Genomic DNA, 23,607 nt, shown 5'->3' with positions numbered 1-23,607 from the left:
TCCATCCATCCATCCATCATCCATCCATCCATCCCTCGTCCATCCATCCGTTTGTCCCGGGGGCTGCCATGCTCCGGGTGGGCATTGCCAGCCCCCTTCAGGGCCCCTGAGTGCAGGGGGCTGTTCCTGCCAGTGCCAGGACAGATCTGGCCACGTTCCCCGTGCCGGGGCCACCTCGGCTGTGCTGGTGGCTCCCGGTGTCCACCTGGGCTTTCCTGAGCGCTGCCAGCTCCAGCAGTCCCCCCTGCATCCCCTGCCCCCACCCTGGGACCAGGCCACATCTCCAGCAGAGATGGATGAGGTGTGACACCGGCAGAGCTGCCGTGCAGCCCGCAGGTGACACCAGTGCCACGCTGGGGCCCGCAGCCGGAGGGGACAGCGCCGGGGGCATCGCTGGGGGCTGCTCCCGCATCCCCGTGGTCCCCATCGGTGTCACCTGTGCCCCAGGACTGGGCTGTGGGGAGGATTTGGGGAGCGCTGGCTGCTGCTGGGGCGGGGGTGCCGTGCCCTGCAGTGCTCAGCTTGGATTAGCCACAGGGATGTCACCGAGAGCCCCGGGCGGTGGCTGCTGCCAGCGGCGATTGTCACCGTGGGTGGCTGCTGGGGCTGCGGGGGTTTGGGGTCACTGTGCTGCTCCCTGAGGCGCTGTGGGGTCACCTGGAGGTCTCACTGACAGTGCCACAGGCAGGGCTGGGGTGGGATGTGACCCAGTGCCACAGACAGGGGTGGCTGTGGGATGTGACCCAGTGCCACAGACAGGGGTGGCTGTGGGATGTGACCCAGTGTCACAGACGAGTGGGATGGGATGTGACCCAGTGCCACAGACAGGGGTGGCTGTGGGATGTGACCCAGTGTCACAGACAGGGGTGGGATGTGACCCAGTGCCACAGGCAGGGGTGGGATGTGACCCAGTGCCACAGACAGGGCTGGGGTGGGATGTGACCCAGTGCCACAGGCAGGGGTGGGGTGGGATGTGACCCAGTGCCACAGGCAGGGGTGGGATGTGACCCAGTGCCACAGGCAGGGGTGGGGTGGGATGTGACCCAGTGCCACAGACAGGGGTGGGATGTGACCCAGTGCCACAGGCAGGGGTGGGGTGGGATGTGACCCAGTGTCACAGGCAGGGGTGGCTGTAGGATGTGACCCAGTGTCACAGGCAGGGGTGGCTGTGGGGACCAACGTGGGGATGTGACCCAGTGCCTGTGTGAGGACGTGGGTGGCTGAGGGGGTCACCATGGGGACATGACCCCTCTGCCAGCCCCCCTGGGGCCCTGCAGGGTTTCTGTGGGGTGAGGAGAGGGCAGAGCCCAGGTCCCTCCTGCAGCTTCACCTTTCCAAAGGCTCAGGGAAGGAAATCAGCTGAAGCCCCAGCTCTGCCAACCCTGCGGTGTGACACGGGCGGGAGCCGTGCTCTGCTGAGCAGCTCCTCCAGGTCTGCAGCTCCCTCAGCCTCCCCCTAATCCCGTTACCACACCTCTGCAATCGGCTTACGGCGTGTAGGGAACCCCGAATCCCCTCCGAGGAGGCGCAGGGAGCGGCCCAGTGCTGCTGGAGCTCTGGGCTCAGCCCAGATCCTCTCGGGGGAGCAAGGCCAGCTCAGGTCCCCTCTTTGCCAGCCCTCCTGGGGTCCCAGCCACACATCCTTGCACCCTTTAGGGAGGTGTCCCCACATCCCCAGCGCTACCCATGACCCAAAAATCCATTTTTCCCTGTCAAGGAGGTGCTGAAGCAGCTGCACAAATACTCAGGGGGCTGGATGGAGATGAGCTGTGATGGGCAGGAGCTGTGACCTGAGCCAGGGGACAGTGTGCCCGTGCCCAACAGCCCCTCGTGCTGCCCGTGCCCCTTCCCCTGGGCACAGCAGCAGCCCCCAGAGCCGTGAGCAGCTCGGACAGGCACCAGAGCAAGGATGGATGTGTCCCAGCAGCAAGGTCACCGCGGGGTGCGTGCTGGTGGCAGAGGGCTGGAGGGCACTGGGTGCCAACCTCGGCACTTCCCAGCTCTTCCCTCGTCACGGGCAGGACGGGCACAGCGCCTGGCACGGCTCTGGGATGTGGCTGCCGTGAGATGCTCAAGGGTGGGTTTATCCTAGTGGGGATGTTTTATCCCGGTGGGGCTGGAGCCGGGGAAGGGGAGGCTGTCCTGGCTGCTCTGCCTCAGCCAAAAACCCCCTTTTGGTGGGGGTCCCCGCTGTCTCCTGGCCCCCCGTGCCACCAGGGGGGCAGGGCCGCCTTTGCCAAGAGGGAAAATCGCTCCAGCGCTGTTTTCCACACGGCAAAGGAGAGGGCTGGAGCAGCAGCCCCAGGAGCTGCAGGGAGCCACGTCCACGTCCCCCTCTGTCCCTGGGGACCCTGTGGGGTTGGGGAGCTGGAGACTCAGAGGAAGGGCTGGGGAGAAGGAAAACCTGCTGGGACAGCGATGGGGGCTGAGGCCAGCGGGCTGCAGGGATGGTGTTCTCCAATCTTCTGCAGAAACCAGAGCACCGTGAGCTCACCGGTCCGGGAATTGACCCCCAAAAGCTGCACCGCGGCCCCGCTGCCTTCCCACAGCCCATCTCCAGCAGCAGAACTTCCCACCGCGGCTCTCTCGCCGCCTCGGGGTACAGAACCCCTCCTAAATAATTCAGGCAGGCGAGTGCCGTCCGCGGGGGCTGCGGATAAACGCGGTAAATGGCTGAGAAATGGAGCGTGTCCTGCGGGAGCCACCTCCGCGCCGGTGGCCGGGCCCCTCTGCTCCTGCCGGCCCGGCCGGTGGCTCCGGACCCACACCGGTCCCGCGTGGGGAGGAGGGATGGGGCAGAGCTGCCGAGGCCACCGGAGCAGCGGGAATTGCATTTCACGGCTGGGCAGGCCGCGATGCCAAGCCGGCCCCGTGCGCCGGGCGCTTGCAGAGGAGATAAGATTTGATTAAGAAGGCTGCTATTAATTTATGGCAAGTACACTCACGGCAGTGGAGAGGTTGCTTTTAATTAATAGCCAGAAGGAGAGTTTTAAAGCTCTTGGTCTCAGTGGGGGGAGAAGGGAGGGAGGGGAAAGGAGGGAAGGAAGGGAACAAAGTAAGTTGGGAGGATTAATGGTCACATCTGCAATTATAAGTCTTTTTCTTAGTAGAAAGGGCAAGAAAACTCACATCAAAAGACGCGCTGTGGGTGGGGGTGTGTGGGGCAGCCGGGCTGGTCCCTGGGGTTGAGATGGGTGGGACTGTGCCGGGTGCCTTTGGCACAGCTCCATCCCCGCCTGGGGGGACAGGGGGACAGCAGGGGACAGCAGGGTGTCCCTGTGGCTGCTCCAGGACAGCTCTGCTGGGCTCAGCACCGAGGGCCGATGCTGGGAGGGATCTCTTGGAAGAAATTATTTATTGTGAGGGTGGAGGGACACTGGCACAGGGTGCCCAGAGCAGCTGTGGCTGCTCCATCCCTGGAAATGCCCAAGGCCAGGCTGGATGGGCCTTGGAGCACCCTGGGATAGTGGAGGGTGTCCCTGCCATGGCAGGGGTGGCACTGGATGGATTCTCAAGATTTCCCCAACCCAAACCACTCTGGCCTTGGGTGGCTGTGATTTTGGCTGTGGTGGTGATGGGATGAGGAGATGGGGCCATCCTGCCCTGCTGGTGGTGGCCCTGGGGGTGGTGACCAGTGTCCGGCTGTCCCTCGATGGCCCCGCAGAGGCTGCAGGGTGTGGCTCAGGTTGCTCTGCACCTGCCCAGGTGTTGGGAGGAGGGCAAGCAGGGCTCAGCCAAAGTTCCCAAACCTCGCTGACTCATCCTTGGCTTCATCCCTGCGCCCCTCAGCCAGAGCCTGGTCCCCTCGGTCCCCTCCTGGCAGCACCGTCACGCTCCGGCTCCCCAGGTGCCGGCGGCGCTCGGCATTTCAATTCCGTGTTTGCTTTTTGTGAAGGGGATGGAGCCGCGTCTCAGGAATACTAATGGCTCTGGCAGTGCTGGGGAGAGCCTCTAATCCCCTGCACCTGCCCCCTGCCACCGGGGACCCCGGGAGGGCCCTGCCTGGGGACACCGGGAGCAGCGAGGGCCGTGCCCGGGCGTGGCGGTGGCTCCGTGCCCTTGGGGACATCGAATCGGCCTGGTGGCTTTGCCTGAATCCGCTGACAAATTGATCCTTGCCCACCTCACCTGGAGTCTGCCGAGCCGGGAATGGGACATAGCCGAGGGGTGGCTGCGTGGGGAGGGATTCACTCGTCCCCAGGGCCACCGTGTCCCTGTCACCCCTTGGATGGCCACGGAGGATCCCCTGGGGCCGCCTCTCCTTGCGCCCAGATGAGGCTGTGACCCCACCGGGGTGCTCGGGGACATTCTGGCCCCCATGGGTGCTGGTTTTGGGGGCCGTGGGTGACGCTGTCCCCTCCCCAGCCCCCCCGGCCGTGGCGCGGCGGCGGCGGCGCGGGGGAACCGCGCGGCGAATATGTTCCACAAATGAATAATAAAAACAAAGGGAAATTACCTTCTTATTGAAACTCGTTTTATGAATAAAACAATTATTCTGGTAATTGAAAAAATGTGTCGTTAAATTAAATGCAGTGGTTCCTATTAAAATTTTAGTGGATTTCTTCTTCTCCTCTGTTTTTTTTCCCCCCCTTTTTCCTTTCTCCCTCCCTCCTGCCTCCGCTGGCGGCTAAAGGCTGGTAATTATAGCGGAGGGTTTCGCTTTCTCTTTATTGTTTTTTAATCTCTTCGTGCTGCGGAGCCAGCGAGAGCCTGATGCTGAAGAGATTTAGTTCCATCTCCCCGTGCTGGGGGGGCCGTGGTGGGAGCTGCTCGATGGCAGGGCCAGGTGGCCGTGCCAGCGTTCCTGGAGGGTTGGCACCCCTCTTCACCGGGCTGGCATCCTCCTTCGCAGGCTGCCACCCTCCTTTTTGGGGGGTGATGCCCCGGGAAGGATGGGGGAGCCCTGGGAAGGTGTGGGGGGAGCAGGGACACGGCTCTGTCCCCTCTCTGCGGTCCGGGTGGGGTGTGGGCAGTGCAGTGGGCACTTCCAGGGCTGCACTGGCCACATCCTGGTGGGACCGGGGAAGGGTTGGTGGGAAGGAGAAGGAGGATGGAGTTGTTTTCCCTGGGGCAGGTGCTGGTCCCTGGTGTTGGCTGGGCTCTGTTGGGTACCTACAGCCCGCAGGTGAAGCTGGGCTGGGTCCAGGACGGGCATCGGCTCCCTGGGCACCCCTGGCGGGTGCTGCTGAATCGTAGCAACCGTCAGGAACGGGCTGGTGGCCTCGCAGTGGGCCAGCCGGGCAGGGGAGGGCTGGATGTCACCCCTGTCCCTAACGGGGGCTGAACACAAGCAGCCATGGGGACTGTGCTGTCCCCTGGGTGGTGGCACCAGGCAGGAGGGGACCCGGCTGTCCCACAAGCCGCTGGTGGCCGGGGGGACCCGAGGAACTGGATCTCCTGCCCCCATCCCCACCGTGCCCCTGCCAGGGAAGGGAAGAGGAGGGGGCTGCAGCCCCGTCCCCGCCGCCCCCCTGCCAGCAGCTGCCGGGCACAGCCGTGCCCTTGGCAGCACTCCGGGATTCCTCCGCGCTTAAACTCCCCGTCCCCTGCCATCAGGAGGGATTTGGAGCCGCAGAGAGGGGAGCTTAGTGCCCGGTTCGCCCATTAGGGCCGGGAATTAGGATCCATTACGGCTCTTTCGGGAGCCCTGCCCTACATCCGCGCTCTAAACCCCGCCGGCCCCATGTAACTAAAGGGCCGTGATCCCATTAGGCGGATTAGCGCCGTGCCAGGGCTTGGCATTAGATTGTCACTGTCAGGGCAGGGAGAGAGCTGCCACTGTCCCTGTCCCTGTCCCCCTCCCCTGCTGGCAGCCCTTGGGATTCCATCCGCCACCGCCGGCTCACCCCGAGGGCACAGAGGGGACAGAGGGGGTTGGTGGCACCTTTGGCTGTGCAGGGGACAGCGCTGGCGTGGCAGGGGTGGCACAGGGGCTCCGCAGGGTCCCGTGCCGCCCGCAGAGGTGCAGATGTTCCCGGAGCCGCCCCTCGCCGCCGCCTGTGTTTGGAAAGTGATGAATTTCTGCACCAACTAATTAGCCTCTAATTAGCAAGCGGAGTGTAAACAGTCACAACAGATGGGGGAGAGGCGGAATGAGCAGCAATGACCCTTCGTTTGGGGGGACGGGGCTGTCATCCACCGGGGACCCTCCCCCTGGGCCCGGGGCCGGGGCAGTGGCAGCTGCCATCCGTGGTGACACGGTGACAGCTCCATGAGCCTGGTTCGGTGGTGCCAGGGCCTGTCAGGGACAGTGGTGTCCCCAGGGAGCAGAGCTGGCATGGGTGCTGCAGCTGCAGAGGGAAACTGAGGCTGGGGGGCTGCAGAAGGCGCTGGTGATGAGAGGGACAGCCCGGCTCTGCACTGGAGCCCCCCACTCTTCTCCCCTCCAAGAACTGGTGTGGGCATCCCCTGGGAGCACCAGGAACACCTGGGCTTGTCCCTGGAGGCCCCTCTGGAGACCTGGAACCAACGAACCACGTTCCCTCCCTGGATCCCTCCTCTCCTCCGCCGCCCCTGGCGCTGGGCTGCGCTCCCTGGAGGGGCACGGGAGGAACCCCGGGAGGATGAGGAGGATTCCTCGTGAGCTCGGTGCCACCTTCACCCCTCCCAGGGGTCCCCCAGGACCCCCATCCCCGCTGTCCCCCGCCGTGGTTGGGCTGGGTTTGCCTTTCCAGGGGCGCTGTGCCCTTGGCGGGCGGATCCCCGCGGAACGATCCGATCCCATCCGATCCGATCCCAGCGGAATTAGGAGCCGCCTCTCCTCCTCTGCGCCGTTTTTCACCCCTTAATGCAGAACAGATGGCTCGGGCGCTTCAAAGCGTGATGAGCCTTAGCTGCTTAAAATCAAATTAGGATGGATGCAAACGGCAGGCGGGCCCAGGGGAAGGTGCACCGGCAGCACCCTGCTTCCCAAACGCTTCCCAAATTCTTCCTAAATGCCTCCAGGACACCTCCTGGACACCTCCCAGGCGCTGGCTGCTGGCTGGGTGCAGGTCTCAATCCCACTGTGCCCTCAGTGCACTCAGCTGGGCCCTGGCAGCACAGCCTGGTGGTCCTGAGGGATCGGAATTCCAGCACAGCCTGGTGGTCCTGAGGGACCAGCATTCCCTGAGGGACCAGCATTCCCTGAGGGACCAGCATTCCCTGAGGGACCAGCACTCCCTGGGTGCCAGCATTCCCTGAGGGATCAGCATTCCCTGGGGACAAGCACTCCCTGGGGACCATCACTCCCTGGGGATCAGCATTCCCTGAGGGACCAGCATTCCCTGGGGACCATCATTCCCTGAGGATCAGCATTCCCTGGGGACCAGCATTCCCTGAGGGATCAGCATTCCCGAGGGATCAGCACTCCCTGGGGACCATCATTCCCTGAGGACCAGCACTCCCCAGGGATCAGCACTCCCCGGGGACCAGCCGGTTGTGCCATGCCTGGATGCTCCCTGGAGCTGCACCATGCCCAGCGGATGCCAGCCTGGTGCACGGCTCATCTACTGGGCTCATGCAGGAGGAGTTTGGATCCAGAGCTGCCATCTGGCTGTGCCACCTCCCCATCTGGGCACGGCCATAATCCCCGAGTCTCCAGGGTGGCGTGGGCGATGCCCCGGCCTTGCAGGTCAAGCTCTGCCGTGGTGGGGACGTGTGCGGCCACCGCCGTGCGCAGGTGACACAGATCCTGCTCTGGGGTGCTCCCTGAGCCCTGTGGCACCTGTGTCCCACCCCTGGGGCACCCTGAGGGCTGCAGGGCTGTCCTGAGCTCCCCAGGCCTGGGGACAGCGTGGCCGTGGGTCGGGCTTGCAGCAGTGGTGCCAAACCCACAGCCAGGGCACCGAGTGGGCACCACCCTGCCCCTGTGCCACCCGGGACATGCTGGGCTGCCGTGCCCTGATGCCCCAAGGTCCGGATCCATCCCGGATCTGAGGCAGGGACACCGGGATCGGTGAGGGCTGCCCCTTCCAGCTGGCGCTGCTGAAGGTCAGAGAGGAAGATTAAATTAATGAGCCACAAGCTGCTCCTTCCCTTCCTAATGACTCGCCTGGCATCCAGCACCACCGTGCCCTCCCCTTTGCCAGGCAGGATGGTGTAAACCCACTGGGCATTTCCGTGTGGGTGTGGGGGAGCCAGGACCGAGGAGTGACCCCAGCGCAGCTCTGGGGGTGCCTCTGGCTCCCACAAATCCCTGTCACACCCCCAGGGTGATGGGCACTGCCCTGTGCTGCTCACAGGGATCCACGGCAGGAATTCAGCTCGAGCAGACAAGAAAGCAAAGCTCTACCCCAAAGAAAAAACCCAGAGCTGTGATTGAACGTGCACTTGAAAGCTGCTGGGGAATATGAATGTGCCTTTGAAGTAAAAGGGCTTCCATTTGTTAAGCAGAAAATGGAGCTGTGTGGTTCGATTTATAGTTTTACTTAGCAAATAAAACAGGAGAGGAGTAAGTGGTTCTGCCTCGCTCGGCTCGCAGCCCCTCCGCCCCTTCACCCCCCGAGTTAAAAGCTCGGAGACGCCACAAAGGGAGCCGGAATAAAGCAAAGAAGCAGCTTAGAGAAACCTGCAGCGGGCTGAGCCCTTGTGGATGGGCTGCTGGGAAGGTTCAGGAGGGACAGGGGACGGGGATGGGGGCTGGGTGGCCTGGCTGGGGCGGGCAGGGGGCTGCGGGTGACGGTGATGCCAATCGGAAGGGACCTTAAAGATCATTTTGTTCCGTGCCCTGCCAGGGCAGGGGGCAGCAGTGCTGGGTGCCCCGTGGGGCTGGTGGGGTGTGGGGCCCTACAGTAAAAATGTGGCAAACAAACCCCAGCTCGGGGAAGAAATGATGATGTGGGGCTCCAGATCAGAAGGCTGAAGGATAGCTTTATTAAAACTATACTATATTACAATAATATACTATTTAAAGAGATACTATCCTATTCTACATACTTCTTACTTACCTAACTACAAACTCATGACTCTGCTGAGAGTCCAGCACAGCTGGATCCATTGGTCACTGACCCCAAACAACTTCACCAGAATCCAGCCCAGCATCACTGCAGGTGAACAGTATCCACACCACGTTCCACATGGGCAAAACAAAGGAGCTGAGATAAAGATTTTCTCTTCTTCTCTCTGTGCTTCTCCAGAGAGACAGAATGGTGTCTGTCTGTGCAGAGAATGTGAGTGTCACAGTCCCTCTCCCTCCTCTCTCCACAGACGATGTCTCCCCGTACTTCAAGACGGAGCCGGTGCGGAGCCAGGTGCACCTGGAGGGGAACCGGCTGGTGCTGACCTGCATGGCCGAGGGCAGCTGGCCCCTGGAGTTCAAGTGGCTGCACAACAGCCAGGAGCTCACCAAGTTCTCCCTGGAGTACCGGTGAGTCTGCCAAGGGCGCCCGGGCCTCGGCAGGGCTGCCCGGGGAGGCTGGGGGTGCCCACCCCTGGCGCTGGGCTGGGGGCACGGTGGGGATTGGGCACAGCTGGGACACGGTGACCTTGGAGGTCTTTTCCAGCCTCGGTGGCTCTGGATTCCGAGTCCTCCCGAGCATCCGCCCGTCACGCTGGTCCCTGGCGGTGCCGGTGCCAGGGCTGCCATCCTGGGAGGCGGCACAGAGGCAGCGCCTGGCAGCCCGCGAGCCGTGGCTCTGTTTGCAGAGCAAACGGGACTTGAAGCAGGTCAACAGTGGGGAGGTGTTTGCACAAGCGGATTAACACCTCAGCACTTCGGCTCACAGCCCCCGGGGCTCCCTGGGAGCTGCCAGACCGGGAAGGGGCGAGGCAGGATGGTGTGAGGGACAGCCCAGCCCCGTGTGCCACCCCGGCCCCTTGGACATGGCCTTTGGATCAAGGCGGGCACCTCTCGCCGTCTCCTCTGAGCGTGTGCGTGTCATTCTCTGTGTTTTAATCAATAATTCAGGTTGAGACAAGCCGTTCCCCCTTTCCAGGCATCGAATCCGGGGGCTCGGTGTTGCTGTAGCAACGCGGGGCTGCTCGGGGGTGCCGGAACGCAGGGAGAGGCTGGGTGCTGTGCTGGGATCCTGGAGCCCGGGCCCTCCTTGGGGACTGTCCCCTCCTGAGCCGTGCTGGCAGCAGCTCTGCAATGCCCCGAGTCCCTGGCTGTGGGCTGGGGGCCTCCGGGCCACCCCTGTCCTTGGTCGTGGTGTGGAAGTTCAGGGACCTGTTGAGCCCCACAGTTCCCACTCCTGTTGGGAATGCAGCTCTTTCCCAGCAGGGGAAAGGAGTCAGGACCTTGATCCCAGACCCTGCTCTGCCCTGGGAGCGGGTTGGGGTGCCTGGGGCTCACCTCCAAACCCAGAATGGGCATTCTGCCTTCTTTTCCTGCGTTTCTCCTGGGTTTGCTCCGTGCCTCGGTTGACCCTTCAGCAGGAGAGGGCCCAGCAGTGGGGACGGATGCAGGATCCAGGCAGCTCCTCCTCCCTGCTGCCCTCCCTCCCCCGGAGCCCTCAACTCCAGCATCCAGGCAGAAAGGATTAAGGAAGGAAGCGAGAAACCAACCAAACAACACGTGGGGAAAACCCAAACAAACGCAGCGCAGCCAATGGAGCGGAGAAGGCACCGTGCAAATCCCTGCTGGGCTCCCCTGGGTCCTGCCAGCGTCCCTCGGCTCTGCCCGCGGCTCCGGCGGGATTTGGAGCGTGGGGATGAGCCTTTGGCTGCCTCGCCTGGCACTGGAGGCTGCTGGTGAGAAGGCGAAGCACCAAAATTAGTTATGATGGGCAGAAATTGAATTTTAATAGAGCTGTCGGTGGCGCGGAGCCAGCCCGCTCAGGCAGTGGGAAGGTTGTAATTAAAAGTTAACGAGTTTAGAAACTGAGCAATCCTTGGAGAGGGGAGGACTGGTGCTGATGGCCAGGGAGGCCCAGGGATGTTCTTGGCCACCTGGGGCCGGGGATGGCTCTGGGTTTGGGGTGCACCAGCCCCTCCCAGCTCGGCGCTGCTGTGTGTCCCCAGGTCCAGGGACAGGAGGACATTGCCCAGAGCCTGGCTGTACCCATGAGGAAGGCTTTGGAGAGGACAATCTGCAGCAGGGGCTGTGCCCAGGGACCGGCCGGGCTCGGTGGCATCACCTCATCATTCCCAGCCAGGCTTGGTGCCATCAGCTCACGGCTCCCAGCCTGGTTTAGTGGCTTCACCTGGTGGGTTCCCAGCCAGGGCTGTGTCTCCGAGCATTCCATCCTCATCATCCTCACTGCTGCTCCCCATCCCGCTGCTGAGCAGGGCCCCCCTCGGGCTGCAGTGCTCGTGCAGTTCCCATTTGGGGGGCAGTGGGCAGGGGCTCGCTGTGTCCTCCCACTCCCCACTCGGTCTCACGGTGTCGGAGGAGCTCACGCCGCCTTCCCAGGGAAGGAGCCGCTCTCGGTTTGGCAGCGTTTCCATGGCGACCGCCCTTTCCTTCCCGCAGCGGTTCCGCCGCCACCGGAGCGGCTCTCGGCGTTCTCCGGTGGGCACCGGGCTCGGCCGGTTCTGGCCCCGGGCCGGGCAGGGCCGCGGCGGTGCCCGTGCGTGGGGCCGGTCCCACGGAGCATCCCTGGGATCGCTCGGCTCTCGGAGCGTGTGGAGCCACCTCCCCGAGGAGCATCCCAGGGGATTCGGGGTGCTGGGGGAGCCAGAAGGGCTCCAGGGGAGCAGCCCGGGGCTGTGTGCTTGTGGAGCCATCCCTGGGGGGTGTGCGAGGCACCAGCCTGGCTCTGTGTGTGACCGTGGAGCGTCCCTGGGGATGGAGCATCCCAGCCTGGCTCTGTGTGTGACCGTGGAGTGTCCCTGGGGATGGAGCATCCCAGCCTGGCTCTGTGTGTGACCGTGGAGTGTCCCTGGGGATGGAGCATCCCAGCCTGGCTCCACCAGCATGCAGAGCTGGCTTCCCTCAGGAGGGTCCTGGGGGATGGGGCAGGATGAGGGACCCCCGAGGGACTGAGCAGCAGCCTGGCTCTGTGTGTGTGTGTGTGTGATGTCCTCCCCTGGGAGCATCCCTGGGGCTGTGGGGGGCTCAGGGATCAGCCTGGCTCTGTGTGTGCGTGTCTGTGTGTGTGTGTGTGTGTGTGTGTGATATCCACCCCTGGGAGCATCCCCAGGGCTGTGAGGGGCTCAGGGATCAGCCTGGCTCTGTGTGTGTGTGTGTGATGCCCACCCCTGGGAGCATCCCTGGGAGTGTGGGGGGCTCAGGGATCATCAGGGATCAGCCTGGCTCTGTGTGTGTGTGTGTGTGTGTGTGTGTGTGTGATATCCACCCCTGGGAGCACCCCTAGGACTGTGGGGGGCTCAGGGATCAGCCTGTTTCTCTCTGTGTGTGTGTGTGTGTGATGCCCACCCCTGGGAGCACCCCCAGGACTGTGGGGGGCTCAGGGATCAGCCTGGCTCCCTCTGTGTGTGTGTGTGTGATATCCACCCCTGGGAGCATCCCCGGGGCTGTGGGGGGGGCTCAGGGGTCAGCCTGGCTCCCTCTGTGTGTGCCCACAGACCTGTGATCCCAGGAACATTCCTGCAGGGTGGGATGGGATCAGGGACCACCTACCTTCCCCTCTCCTTGCTGCCCCATTCCTGCCGCTGGCACGGGCTGCACGAGGCCGTTTCCCCCCGGGATCCCTGCAGGGACACCCTCCCGTGCCCGCCGAGCTGGCAGCAGGCTGGGTGCCCACGCACTCGGGTGCCCACGCACTCGGGTGCCCACGCACTCGGGTGCCCTGGCCCAGCTCTGCTTTTGCCTCCAGCATCTCTGGAGCTGCTCGTATGAGGAATCACAACATGCAAATCAGGCAGCTTGATGTCTTTAATGAAATCCTCGGAAGGAAAGCACTTCTCTGGTGAATTGAGGATATTTATTTCTCATACAAGAAATTTAACATGCAGATTAGTTGGGTCTGGTAATTTATCACAGGAGATTGTCCTATTAAAGGCTGCATCGAGTCCTGCTGCCTTTGGAAATTACCTTACACATAGATTACCTCTGGACAGACTCCCATCCGTAGAGATGCATCTTCTGACTCCTAAATCAGCCCTGGTGCCTCTCCTCAGGGCCTCCACAGCTGGTGCAGGAGTCCAGCAGCCACCGAAGGATTCCCTGTCTCCCCTCAGGAGCCCAGATCCCCTTTGCTGGAGCCTGGAACGCTGCAATTCCTTCTCTGACTCCGCTGGCTCTGCCCCAGCTCCCCTCTGCCAAGCAGGGCTGGCACAGCTGAGGCAGCCCTGGGGTGGCTTTTCCAGCACGTGCTGTCTCTGATCCATCTCCATCTCCTTCCAGGATCCTTTCTGGGTGGACTCACCGAGATTTGGGGTTCTTTCAACCCCTGCTCCTCCTTGGGCTATTTTGGGGTGTCCCCCAGGGGTGCAGGGACACAACTGGCTGAGCACACGGACTCTGACCTGCCTTTATGGCCTGGTGAGGGTCCCAAATGTTGAATGCCCAGAGTTTGTCCCCAAATTCTGTAAAATACAGAGCCAGGAGCCTCTGAAAATCCCAGAGCTGGGGCAACCAGGATGGATCATCCCGGGATTCCTGCTGGCATCTCAGCTGGGAGCTCGTCCCTGCTCTGCTGGGCCCAGCTCTTTGCCAGCCCAGGTGTGAAGCCCATCCCTCTGCCTTGGGGAGCTAATTACCGTGCAATAGTTAATTAATGGCACCTAAAGAACATGGGAAGGGTTGCATCCAGGCTGGGTGGGAGCTCAGCGGGGCTTTCCTGGTTCTCTGGCTCCAGCCTGGTCTGTGTCACCTTTGGCACCACCACGGGTGGCAAAGCCCCGGGAGTGCTGGGGAGGAACATGGGGGGTGGGGGTGGTTTTTCCTGGGAATTTTTGTGCTGGGGAGGCTCCTGCCTGTCTCTGCGCCTTGTTTGGAACTTCGGGGACACTTGAATGTTGGCACGAGGAGCCGTGGGCACAGGGCAGCGGTGCCAGTGAACCGCAGCGGTGCCAGGGCTGGCAGGAGGCCGCGGAGGGGATCTCCCTGCTGGGATCCTGGAGGGGCTCAGGAGCCGCGGTGGAGGGGACAGGGGAGTGCCAGAGCAGGAGATGCCACCGCAGCTGGGAGGTGGCCAAGCTCGTGCTTAGCGATGCACCAAAGCCCTCCGGATGCCGCAACACGGATCGAGGCTCGCTCCGGCCCTGCTCTGCAGGAAGGAGGCTGATTAATACACGGGCATTAATTATTAAATGGCTCATTGTTCTGGCAGGGCCAATTGAGGCAGCGATTTACGGGGCTGCCAATTCCCACGGCCGAGGGAAAACACTCCGGGCAGGAGGAGAGGCAGCGGCCGCGTGGAGCCAAAGAGAGTTTGCGGCAATCGGGAGCTAATTGAGATCCAATAGCCAGTTCAGCGGGGCTGATGGAGCTCCAGGGGGGTGCTCACAGCCTCATCGAGCGCTGGCCCCGGAGCAGGGGCCGGGACACGGCTCGGATGCTTCGAGTCGTTAAACCTCTGCTAAGTGTGTTTTAATGCTCACTTGACATTTCATTATCCCACAGTAACTGTTCAAACACACGTCCCCTCCAGAATTAATTAGTCGTTACACAGGATATTAATCAAAGGGGACTGTGCCAGCGTGCTTCCATCCCAAATCCGATCCAGCTGTTGCCGTTACTGGGCGGCATTGGAAGAAGCTCACAGATTTCTGCGCTCTTCTGGCTTTCAATCTGATGGATCAAATCCTTTGGCTGCTGCTTTTCCCGGCCCTTCTCCACCCCCTCAATCTAAGAATAATTCGGCAGCGTCAGCCCCACGCTCCTCAGCAGCCCTGCAGGAACAGAGGCACGGCTGTGCCGGGGCTGGGGTCCCGCGGGTGGCACGGGGAGCTGGGCACGATGGGCTCAGGGACGGACAGACGGACAGGCTGTCATTCCCAGCACGCAGCCATCCATCTGTCACACAGACCCGCTGCCAAAGCTGCTGCCGGTGCCCCGGCACGGGGGTCCTGCCCGCGGAGCCCCCGCCTGACCCGGGGCTGAGCGGGGCGCAGCCGCTTCGTGCCGGAGCCGTGGGGGTCAGGGCTCGCTGTGGAAGGGCTGGAAGGGCTTTTCCCCACGGACCGTGCCCTGTCAAGCTCTGTCTTCTCGGAGAAGCCAAACAAACCCCTGAACAGCGGAGTCAGCAGCGAGGGCTGCGCCGGGAGCCGGGCCAGCTTCACCTCGCTCGGTGCCGGCGGGGGCGGGGGCGATGGACAAACCCCCCGGGCGGGGCACCGGGAGCAGCCCCGGCTGGAGGAGCGGTTCCCCGCCCGGAACAATGGCCCTGGAACGCCTGGCCACGGAGCTGTGGCACAAACCGGGGCTGGGGTGGCATCCCCCGCTCTGCCTGCGGCACATCCCCTGTCAGGGGGTGACATTGGGGGGGATCCATTCCCGTCCCTGCCCAGCCACGAGTGATGGGGAAGGAAATCGAAGCCGAGCGCTCTCTCGGTGGAAGGCGAGCGGAGAGAACAAAGTCTGCGCTGCTTTGGTTGATGACTGCAGGCTGGGCTGCGCCGGGAATTGATTTCCTTTCTCCGGGTTATTTTCAGCTGCTGAGGTGTGTGTGCAAGCGCTGCTGCTTCAATAACTCCCCCAGCTCCCGTGTGTGGGGAGCAGCCCCCCTTAACTGGATCTGCCGGAGTGTCCTGGGCCGGGGGACACGGCTGCGCGTGTCCCTGGAGGTGTCCTGCCCGTGGGGACACCGCGCTGCCGGGGCTGTGCGCTGTGACCCGCTCTGCGTCCCTCGGCCGTGCCAGCGCTGGTGGCTTTGCTCTGTCCCCATCCAGAGGGGACACGGCAGCGAGGACACGGATCCGTTCGGGGCCACCCGTGTCCCTGTGCTGCTGCGTGTCCATGCAGCCATCCATCCACGGGCGTGCGTGTGCTCGGGAGTCGCGCTGTGATTTATTGACGAGGACACGGCAAGGAGAGCGGGCCCATTACTCCCGGCGTCTGCAGCCCTTCCTGACAGCTCCGTGGAATTGAAATATCTTATTTAAAGCCTCTGGGGAGCGTTTTTAAATATCAGCCGTGACACTCAAGGACTCGTTCCCAAAGGGCACCATCCCTGCTCCCGCGGGGACGGGTGACCCGGCACGCCGCGCGGGTGGGCGGCTGCTGGGTGGCACCACGAGGAGGGAGCCCCGTGTCCCCTGTCACCCTCTGCCCTGCGGGGCCGTGGGCGCGGGTCCCGCTGCGCTGCCGCCACGGGGAACGCGCTCCTCAGGTCTTATGGAAGTTTAATTTACAGCCGGTTCTCAGAAGAGCAAACAAAGCTCTGCCGAAAGAGCCCGCGGCGGGTTTTAACGCAAGGTTCGATTTTGGGCAAGGAGGATGAGCTTGGTTTATTTATTCCCTCTCTGCTCCGTTGGGGACGGCGATGCTGCAGCCCTGCCCGGCCCCGGGGCTCCCCCGGTTCTTTGGGGGGTGGCACAGGAGCCCCCGGGCCGGGCACTGCCCGGGGGGGTCTGGTGGCAGCAGGGACCGGCCTGGGGACCGCGGCGATGCACCTCCGGCAGCAGCTCCTCGGGAAGGGAGCGATGGCACACGTGCAGGACCTGCAGCCTCTCCGGGAGCTGTGACAGCGACACGGCTGTCCCCTCACTGCTGCCACCCCTCCCGCAGGTACATGATCACCTCGCTGGACCGCACCCACGCCGGCTTCTACCGCTGCATCGTCCGCAACCGCATGGGAGCTCTGCTGCAGCGCCAGACCGAGGTGCAGGTGGCCTGTAAGTGACCGCCCTGCTCCCTGGGGACCGCAGGGGGACACCCAGCTCCCGGCGCTGCGGGACAGCTCTGGGCGTGGTGCCACTCGTGGCCAGAACGTGAGAGCTGGCAGCACCCTGGGGTGACCCGGCAGGGACATCGGAGCATCCCTGGGGTGGTGCAGGGACATCGGAGCATCCCTGGGGTGACCTGGCAGGGACATCGGAGCATCCCTGGGGTGACCTGGCAGGGACATCGGAGCATCCCCGAGGCGATGCCAGGAGGGATGTCTGGAGCATCCCTGGGGTGATTTAAGGAGGAGATGAGAGTGCTGAGGCCTGCGATGGTGGCTGTCCCCCCCAAAAAGGGACCTGCCCCTCCCTGTCACTCCTTGTCTCGGGGATATCCCCAATCCCATCCCCTTAAACACCTCCTGAGGAGCAGTGACAAATCAGGAGGATAATGAGAAATTAATAAGGCAGCTGTGCTAACAACTAATGATAATGGCAAAGTCGTTAAAAAAGGATTCTTTACATGTTTTTAATTACAGCAATTAAGGAAGTCAATAAAAATCCCCTGTCCCACCCCCCTCCTCCGTGGCCCCCGCTTCCCTCAGTCTCCCACAACTGCTGCGTGCTCCAGCCTGGGAGTGGCAGGGTGGCACGGAGGTGGCTGTGCCACGTCCCACGCCTGGTCCCTGGGGTCAGGGTCATGCTGGGTGCCCCTGGAGCAGCCGGTGGGATCTGAGCCACCCCCACATCCCCACCCCGAGCCAGCCCAGGGGGGCACCAGGAGCAGCATCCCCGGGGAGCCCACCCCCAGAGCCCGTCCTGCTGCCCAGCCAGGGCTGGCACCGCTGCCCTGGGCGTGCCCCGGGCCCTGGCACGGCTCTCCCCCTGCTCTGCAGACATGGGCAGCTTCGAGGACAGCGAGGCGCAGCAGAGCGTGTCGCACGGGGAGGCGGCCGTCATCCGTGCGCCCCGCATCGCCAGCTTCCCGCAGCCGCAGGTCACCTGGTTCCGGGACGGACGGAAAATCTCCCCCAGCAGCCGCGTGTGAGCGCCCCCAGCATCCCCCTGGAGCCCCCAGCATCCCCCTGGAGCCCCCTGGAGCCTCCTGGAATCCCCAGGAACCCCCTGGAACCCCCCCAAGTATCCCCCTGGAACTCCCCCCCAGGAGCCCCTAGGATCCCCCAGGATCCCCCTGGAACCTCCTCCCCCCCAGGATCCCCCTGGATCTCCCTGGAACGCCCCCCCTGGATCCCCCAGGAGTCCCCAGGATCCCCCTGAAACCCCCAGGATCCCCCTGGAACTCCCCCCAGGATCCCCCAGGACCCCCCCTGGATCTCCCAGGATCTCCCTGGACACTCCCCCCCCCAGGATCCCCCAGGATCCCCCTGGAACCCCCCCAGCAGCCTCCAGGATCCCCCTGGAACCCCCCCCCCCTGGAACCCCCCCAGGATCCCTCTGGAACCCCCAGGATCCCCCAGGATCCCCCTGGAACCCCCCCAGCAGCCTCCAGGATCCCCCTGGAACCCCCCCCCCTGGAACCCCCCCAGGATCCCTCTGGAACCCCCAGGATCCCCCTGGATCCCCCTGGAACCCCCCCAGGATCACCCTGGAGCCCCCTGGATCCCCTCGGATCCCCCTGGAACCCCCCCGGGGGCCGCATTTCCCCTGTCCCCACACTAAGGATGTTTAACCAACATCTCGAGCGCATTGTGCTAAAACCCGGGGACAGGCTCGGTGACTAATGGCTCTGTTTGTCACCAGAGAAAGGGATTTCTTACCCAAAAACGAAAGCCAGAGGGAGGAGGGCGGGGCAGAGGGCGGGCTGGAGCCAAACACGGCACACACGCGTGTGCCCGGTGTCCCCACGGAGCTGTGGCACATCCCGGTGCTGCCAGCCCGCCCCAGCCGCAGGAATTGAATTTGTAACCCCCATTATGCAGGAATTGAACTGGTCTCCTTTCCATTTGCAAAGCGGGATTGAGGAGATAAAACTCCTTTAGCTCATATTTAATGGTAAAAAAAACCATATTCCCCACAGCATTTTATGTTTCCAGCAGATTAGATTGTTCCAATAAGTAAAAAATGAAAAAAAAAAGTGCAATCCTTGAAATCCGCACCATCCTGTGGGCTCTGCTGGGACAGAGGGGTGCAGGGCTTGGTCCCCCAGCCTGGGGGTGACACTGGGGGTGCCAGGTGGGTGCTGGGTGGGGAGTGGGGTCCCATCTCAGTGGGGTCACACCTCTCCCCCCAGAGCCATCACGCTGGAGAACACCCTGGTGATCCTGTCCACGGTGGCGCCGGACGCGGGGCGTTACTACGTGCAGGCGGTGAATGACAAGAACGGCGACAACAAGACGAGCCAGCCCATCACCCTGACTGTGACCAGTGAGTGTGGGGAGCGCTGGCCCCCTCCCCCCAACCCTGCCTCACCCCCAAATTTAATTTGCAGTAAATCTCCTCGGAGGCTCTGGCTTCTGCTGACTGAACAGTTTGTGCCTCAGAATTTATTGAGGCTCTGGTGGCTGGTGTGTCACGGGCAGAGCTCCTGCTCCAGCTGCATCTGGCCCTGCCCGGGATGGGCAGTGCCATGGGGGCTGCAGTGTCACCCCATGGACACTCCCCACCCCTGGCCGTGTCCCCCTGTCACCTCCTGGTGCTCTGGAGCAGCCCCTGCCTCGGGGCACCTCTGTGGCTTCATCCCTCCAGTCCCTTTGGGCCCCCCAAGACTTCCAAGGGTCCCCCAGCCCGTTTGGGTGGTGACAGCCCATCCCATGGGACATGCCCCGAGGTGACATCAGTCCTGTCACACTCTCCCCATCTCCCCCCCAGCTGCCCCACCGGGTTAGGATGGGTTACCCTGGCTGTCTGCCCGTCTCCCATCCCCATGAATCCCTTTTCCTGTCCCCTGGTGTCCCGGGGCTCCATAAACATCCGGGCCCTGTTTATGGATTCAGCTCTATCAGCAGCTTTCAGCCCATCGCGTTTTTACAGCGCCTACACGAGGGTTTTTTATTGTTGCCATCAAAAAGCAAAAGCTTCATGGACTCCCCACCCCCTCCTCCCTGCTGCCACCAGCCTGGTGGCCCTGCCCAGGCGTGCCGGGGGTCCCACGGGAGGACACAGCTTAGGGACACCGATGCCACCAGGTCCCTGTCACCTTTGTGTCCTCCAAGGAGCAGCCGGGATTTGGGTGCCCTCTCTGGGGACACCCCAGGGTGTGCTCATGGCTGTCCCTCTGGCCTCCTCCTCCCCAGACGTGGGTGGCCCCGCAGATCCCATCGCACCCACCATCATTGTCCCACCCAAGAACACCAGCGTGGTGGCCGGAACCTCGGAGGTGACCATGGAGTGTGTGGCCAACGCCAGGTGAGCCGTGGGGTGGGGGTGAGGATGGGGAACCTCCCTGCTGGCATTGCCCAGCCTCAGCGCTGGGTGCTCCTCAATCTGTTCCCACCACACTCCTGAACCTGCGGGATGGAGGGAGGTCCCTTCCCACCCGATCCCGCGGGATGGGGGCGGGTGGATCCTCCAGGGAAGCTGGAGCTGCCTCTTGACACACCCTGGTCCCCAGGCCGCTGATCAAGCTGCACATCATCTGGAAGAAGGACGGGGTGCCCGTGTCCAGCGGGATCAGCGACTACAGCCGCCGGCTGACCATCCTGCACCCCACTCTGGGTGACAGCGGCTTCTACGAGTGTGAGGCTGTGCTGCGCAGCAGCAGCGTCCCTGCTGTGAGCGCCGGAGCCTTCCTGGCCGTGCTGGGTGAGCTCCTGTCCCTGATGGGTTATATCCTGTCCCTGCGGGGTTATCTCCTGCCATGGGCACCTCCCTGTCCCTGCTGGGTGAGCTCCTGTCCGTGCTGGGTGGGCTCCTGTCCCTGCGGGGTTATCTCCTGCCATGGGCACCTTCCTGCCCCTGCTGGGTGAGCTCCTGTCCCTGCTGGGTGAGCTCCTGTCCATGCTGGGTGAGCTCCTGCCATGGGCACCTCCCTGTCCCTGCTGGGTGAGCTCTTGTCCCTGCTGGGTGAGCTCCTGTCCGTGCTGGGCGGGTTCCTGTCCATGCTGGGTGAGCTCCTGCCATGGGCACCTTCCTGTGCCTGCTGGGTGAGCTCCTGTCCGTGCTGGGTGAGCTCCTGTCCATGCTGGGTGAGCTCCTGTCCCTGCTGGGTGAGCTCCTGTCCGTGCTGGGTGAGCTCCTGTCCGTGCTGGGTGGGCTCCTGTCCCTACTGGGTGGGCTCCTGTCCCTGCTGGGTGAGCTCCTGCCTGTGCTGGGTGAGCTCCTGTCCCTGCTGGGTTATCTCCTGTCCATGGGCGCCTTCCTGGCTGTGCTGGGTGAGCTCCTGCCCCTGGACACCTCCCTGTCCCTTCTGGGTGAGCTCCTGTCCCTGCTGGGTGGGTTCCTGTCCATGCTGGGTGAGCTCCTGTCCATGCTGGGTGAGCTCCTGTCCCTGCTGGGTGAGCTCCTGTCCGTGCTGGGTGAGCTCCTGCCCACGAGCAGCCCAGAGCACTTGTGCCATGAGCTGGGGTGGGCTCAGCCCGGGGCAGGGATGGGAAGTGACAGGAGGGGCCCTGCCAGCCCAAGGCCCTGGGGAGAGGCTCTGTCCCCGTTCCTATTCCCGGTTCCCTCGGCAGAGCCGCCGCAGTTCGTCAGGGAGCCGGAGAGGCACATCACGGCCGAGATGGAGAAGGTGCTGGCCATCCCCTGCCAAGCCAAGGGTGAGCTGCTCCCCGTTCCCCTCCGCGTGCTGCCGCCAGCCCGCGCTGACGGGCTGTACCCGTGCAGGTGTCCCCCCTCCCGAGCTGGCCTGGTACAAGGACGCTGCCCTCCTGCAGCTGGAGAAGCTGTCCCGCTTCCAGCTGCTGGGGGACGGCAGCCTGCAGATCAGCGGGCTGCTCCCGGACGACACCGGCATGTTCCAGTGCTTCGCCCGCAACGCGGCCGGCGAGGTGCAGACCACCACGTACCTGGCCGTGACCAGTAGGTGCCACCCCCCTTGCCCTGGAGGTGCCCTGCCTGCCTGGCGGGCGGGATGTGCTTCTAGATGAGTCCCTCAAGGGGCTTGGGGACCCCAGGGTACTCTTGTGGGTCAGGTCCAGGCCGGGCACGGGGAGGGAATTGAGGGGGGCTGTGCACCTCTGTGCCCCGCAGGCATCGCCCCCAACATCACGCGGGGTCCCCAGGACAGCACGGTGATCGATGGCATGTCCGTCATCCTCAACTGCGAGACCTCGGGGGCGCCGCGCCCGGCCATCACCTGGCAGAAAGGTACAGGGCTGGGGACAGGCCTGTCCCCACTGCCCCGGGGCTCGGTGACCACCGCGGCGGTGGCACTGATGGGGCTCCCGGTGTCCCCAGGGGAGCGGGTCCTGGCCAGCGGCTCGGTGCAGCTGCCGCGCTTCACCCTGCTGGAGTCGGGCAGCCTCCTGGTGAGCCCCGCGCACCTGCCCGACGCGGGCACCTACACCTGCCTGGCCACCAACTCCCGCGGCGTGGACGAGGCCTCTGCAGACCTGGTGGTCTGGGGTAAGGGACCCCCGGAGGGCCAGGGAAGGGACCCCAGGGGCTGTGGGATGCAGCTCTCTGGGGATGGGCGCTGGGTTTTGTGGGTGCAAACAGGGGCTGTCCCTGTCCCGTGGTGCCAATGGGTCATTGTGTCCCCCCTCAGCAAGGACACGTATCACGGACCCGCCGCAGGACCAGAGCGTCATCAAGGGCACCAAGGCTGTCATGAGCTGCGGGGTCACCCATGACCCCAGCGTGGACGTCAGGTATGTGAGAGGGTCGGGGAGCCCAGGCACCCCCGCGCTGCCCACCTGGCTGCTGTCCCCGCTGTCCTGGGGAGGGAGGTGGGGGTCCCTTCCTCAGCCCCGCGCTGGTGGTCCTGCAGTGCCACCTGGTGCCCTGCGGCAGCGCGTCCCGGTCCCCTTGGGGGCTGCGGGGCACCCGCACACCCGGCTCCCCCTGGCACAGGTACGTCTGGGAGAAGGACGGGGCACCGCTGGGCCCCGAGAACGGCCCCCGGGTGCGCCTGGACGAGGCGGGCACCCTGCACATCTCCCAGACCTGGTCGGGTGACATCGGCACCTACACCTGCAAGGTGATCTCGGCTGGGGGCAACGACTCGCGCAGCGCCCACCTCCGTGTCCGGTGAGATCCCCCCCTCCTCCCACCGGCACCCCCGCCTGGGGCTGCGCCCCCTCCCTCCTGCCCTCCCTAACCCCCTGTCCAGGCAGCTCCCCCACGCCCCCGAGAGCCCCGTGGCCGCCCTGAGCCCGCAGGAGAAACGGGCCATCAACCTCACCTGGGCCAAGCCCTTCGACGGCAACAGCCCCCTGCTCCGCTACGTCGTGGAGGTCTCCGAGAACAGTAAGGGGCTGCTGCCACCCCCCCCCCGGCGCTGCTGGCACTGGGAGATGTCCCTGGTGTCACCCTGGTGCAGCGGATGCTGCGGGGAGTTTGGGGACCCCGGGACCAGCCAGTCAGGCGGGGTCCCCAGTGTCCTGCAGGTCAGGTCCCCACCCTGCTGTCCCCTCTTCCCCAGACGCACCCTGGACCGTGCTGCTGGCCAGCGTGGACCCCGAGGTGACATCGGTGACAGTGCGGGGCTTGGTCCCCGCTCGCTCCTACCAGTTCCGCCTGTGCGCCGTCAATGACGTGGGCAGGGGACAGTTCAGCAAGGACACGGAGAGGTGAGTCCCGCCCGGGGGTCCTGGGGGCACTGGTGGCCCCGGGTGCTCACCCTGCCCTGTCCCTGCAGGGTGTCCCTGCCCGAGGAGCCGCCCTCTGCGCCCCCCCAGAACGTCATCGCCAGCGGCCGCACCAACCAGTCCATCATGATCCAGTGGCAGCCGCCCCCCGAGAGCCACCAGAACGGGGTCCTCAAGGGCTACATCATCCGGTAGGTGCCAGCGGGGGTGCCCAGGGCTCCCAAACCTGGTGTTGCTGTGGACAGTGGCA

At 64.0% G+C, this 23,607-nt stretch overlaps 1 protein-coding gene across 2 annotated transcripts in view; it reads left to right on the top strand.

The window, feature by feature from the left end:
• SDK2 (sidekick cell adhesion molecule 2) overlaps positions 1-23,607 on the top strand; it is a 47,427-nt gene that overhangs the window by 10,610 nt on the left and 13,210 nt on the right. For both annotated transcript variants that reach the window (XM_030287292.4, XM_030287291.4), the window contains exons 2-16: positions 9,187-9,346; positions 16,556-16,662; positions 17,547-17,694; positions 18,902-19,035; positions 19,905-20,016; positions 20,222-20,412; positions 21,282-21,365; positions 21,433-21,627; positions 21,799-21,915; positions 22,006-22,173; positions 22,316-22,418; positions 22,621-22,797; positions 22,880-23,016; positions 23,192-23,339; positions 23,408-23,548. In XM_030287292.4, coding sequence (XP_030143152.4) covers positions 9,187-9,346; positions 16,556-16,662; positions 17,547-17,694; positions 18,902-19,035; positions 19,905-20,016; positions 20,222-20,412; positions 21,282-21,365; positions 21,433-21,627; positions 21,799-21,915; positions 22,006-22,173; positions 22,316-22,418; positions 22,621-22,797; positions 22,880-23,016; positions 23,192-23,339; positions 23,408-23,548 — 2,122 coding nt within the window. The remainder of the gene's footprint in view (positions 1-9,186; positions 9,347-16,555; positions 16,663-17,546; positions 17,695-18,901; positions 19,036-19,904; positions 20,017-20,221; positions 20,413-21,281; positions 21,366-21,432; positions 21,628-21,798; positions 21,916-22,005; positions 22,174-22,315; positions 22,419-22,620; positions 22,798-22,879; positions 23,017-23,191; positions 23,340-23,407; positions 23,549-23,607) is intronic.

Source organism: Taeniopygia guttata, chromosome 18 (assembly GCF_048771995.1).
Source record: "Taeniopygia guttata chromosome 18, bTaeGut7.mat, whole genome shotgun sequence".
NCBI classification, from domain to species: domain Eukaryota; kingdom Metazoa; phylum Chordata; class Aves; order Passeriformes; family Estrildidae; genus Taeniopygia; species Taeniopygia guttata.
Note: the sequence above shows the minus strand (reverse complement) of the source record. Positions and strands in the feature narration are given on the sequence as shown.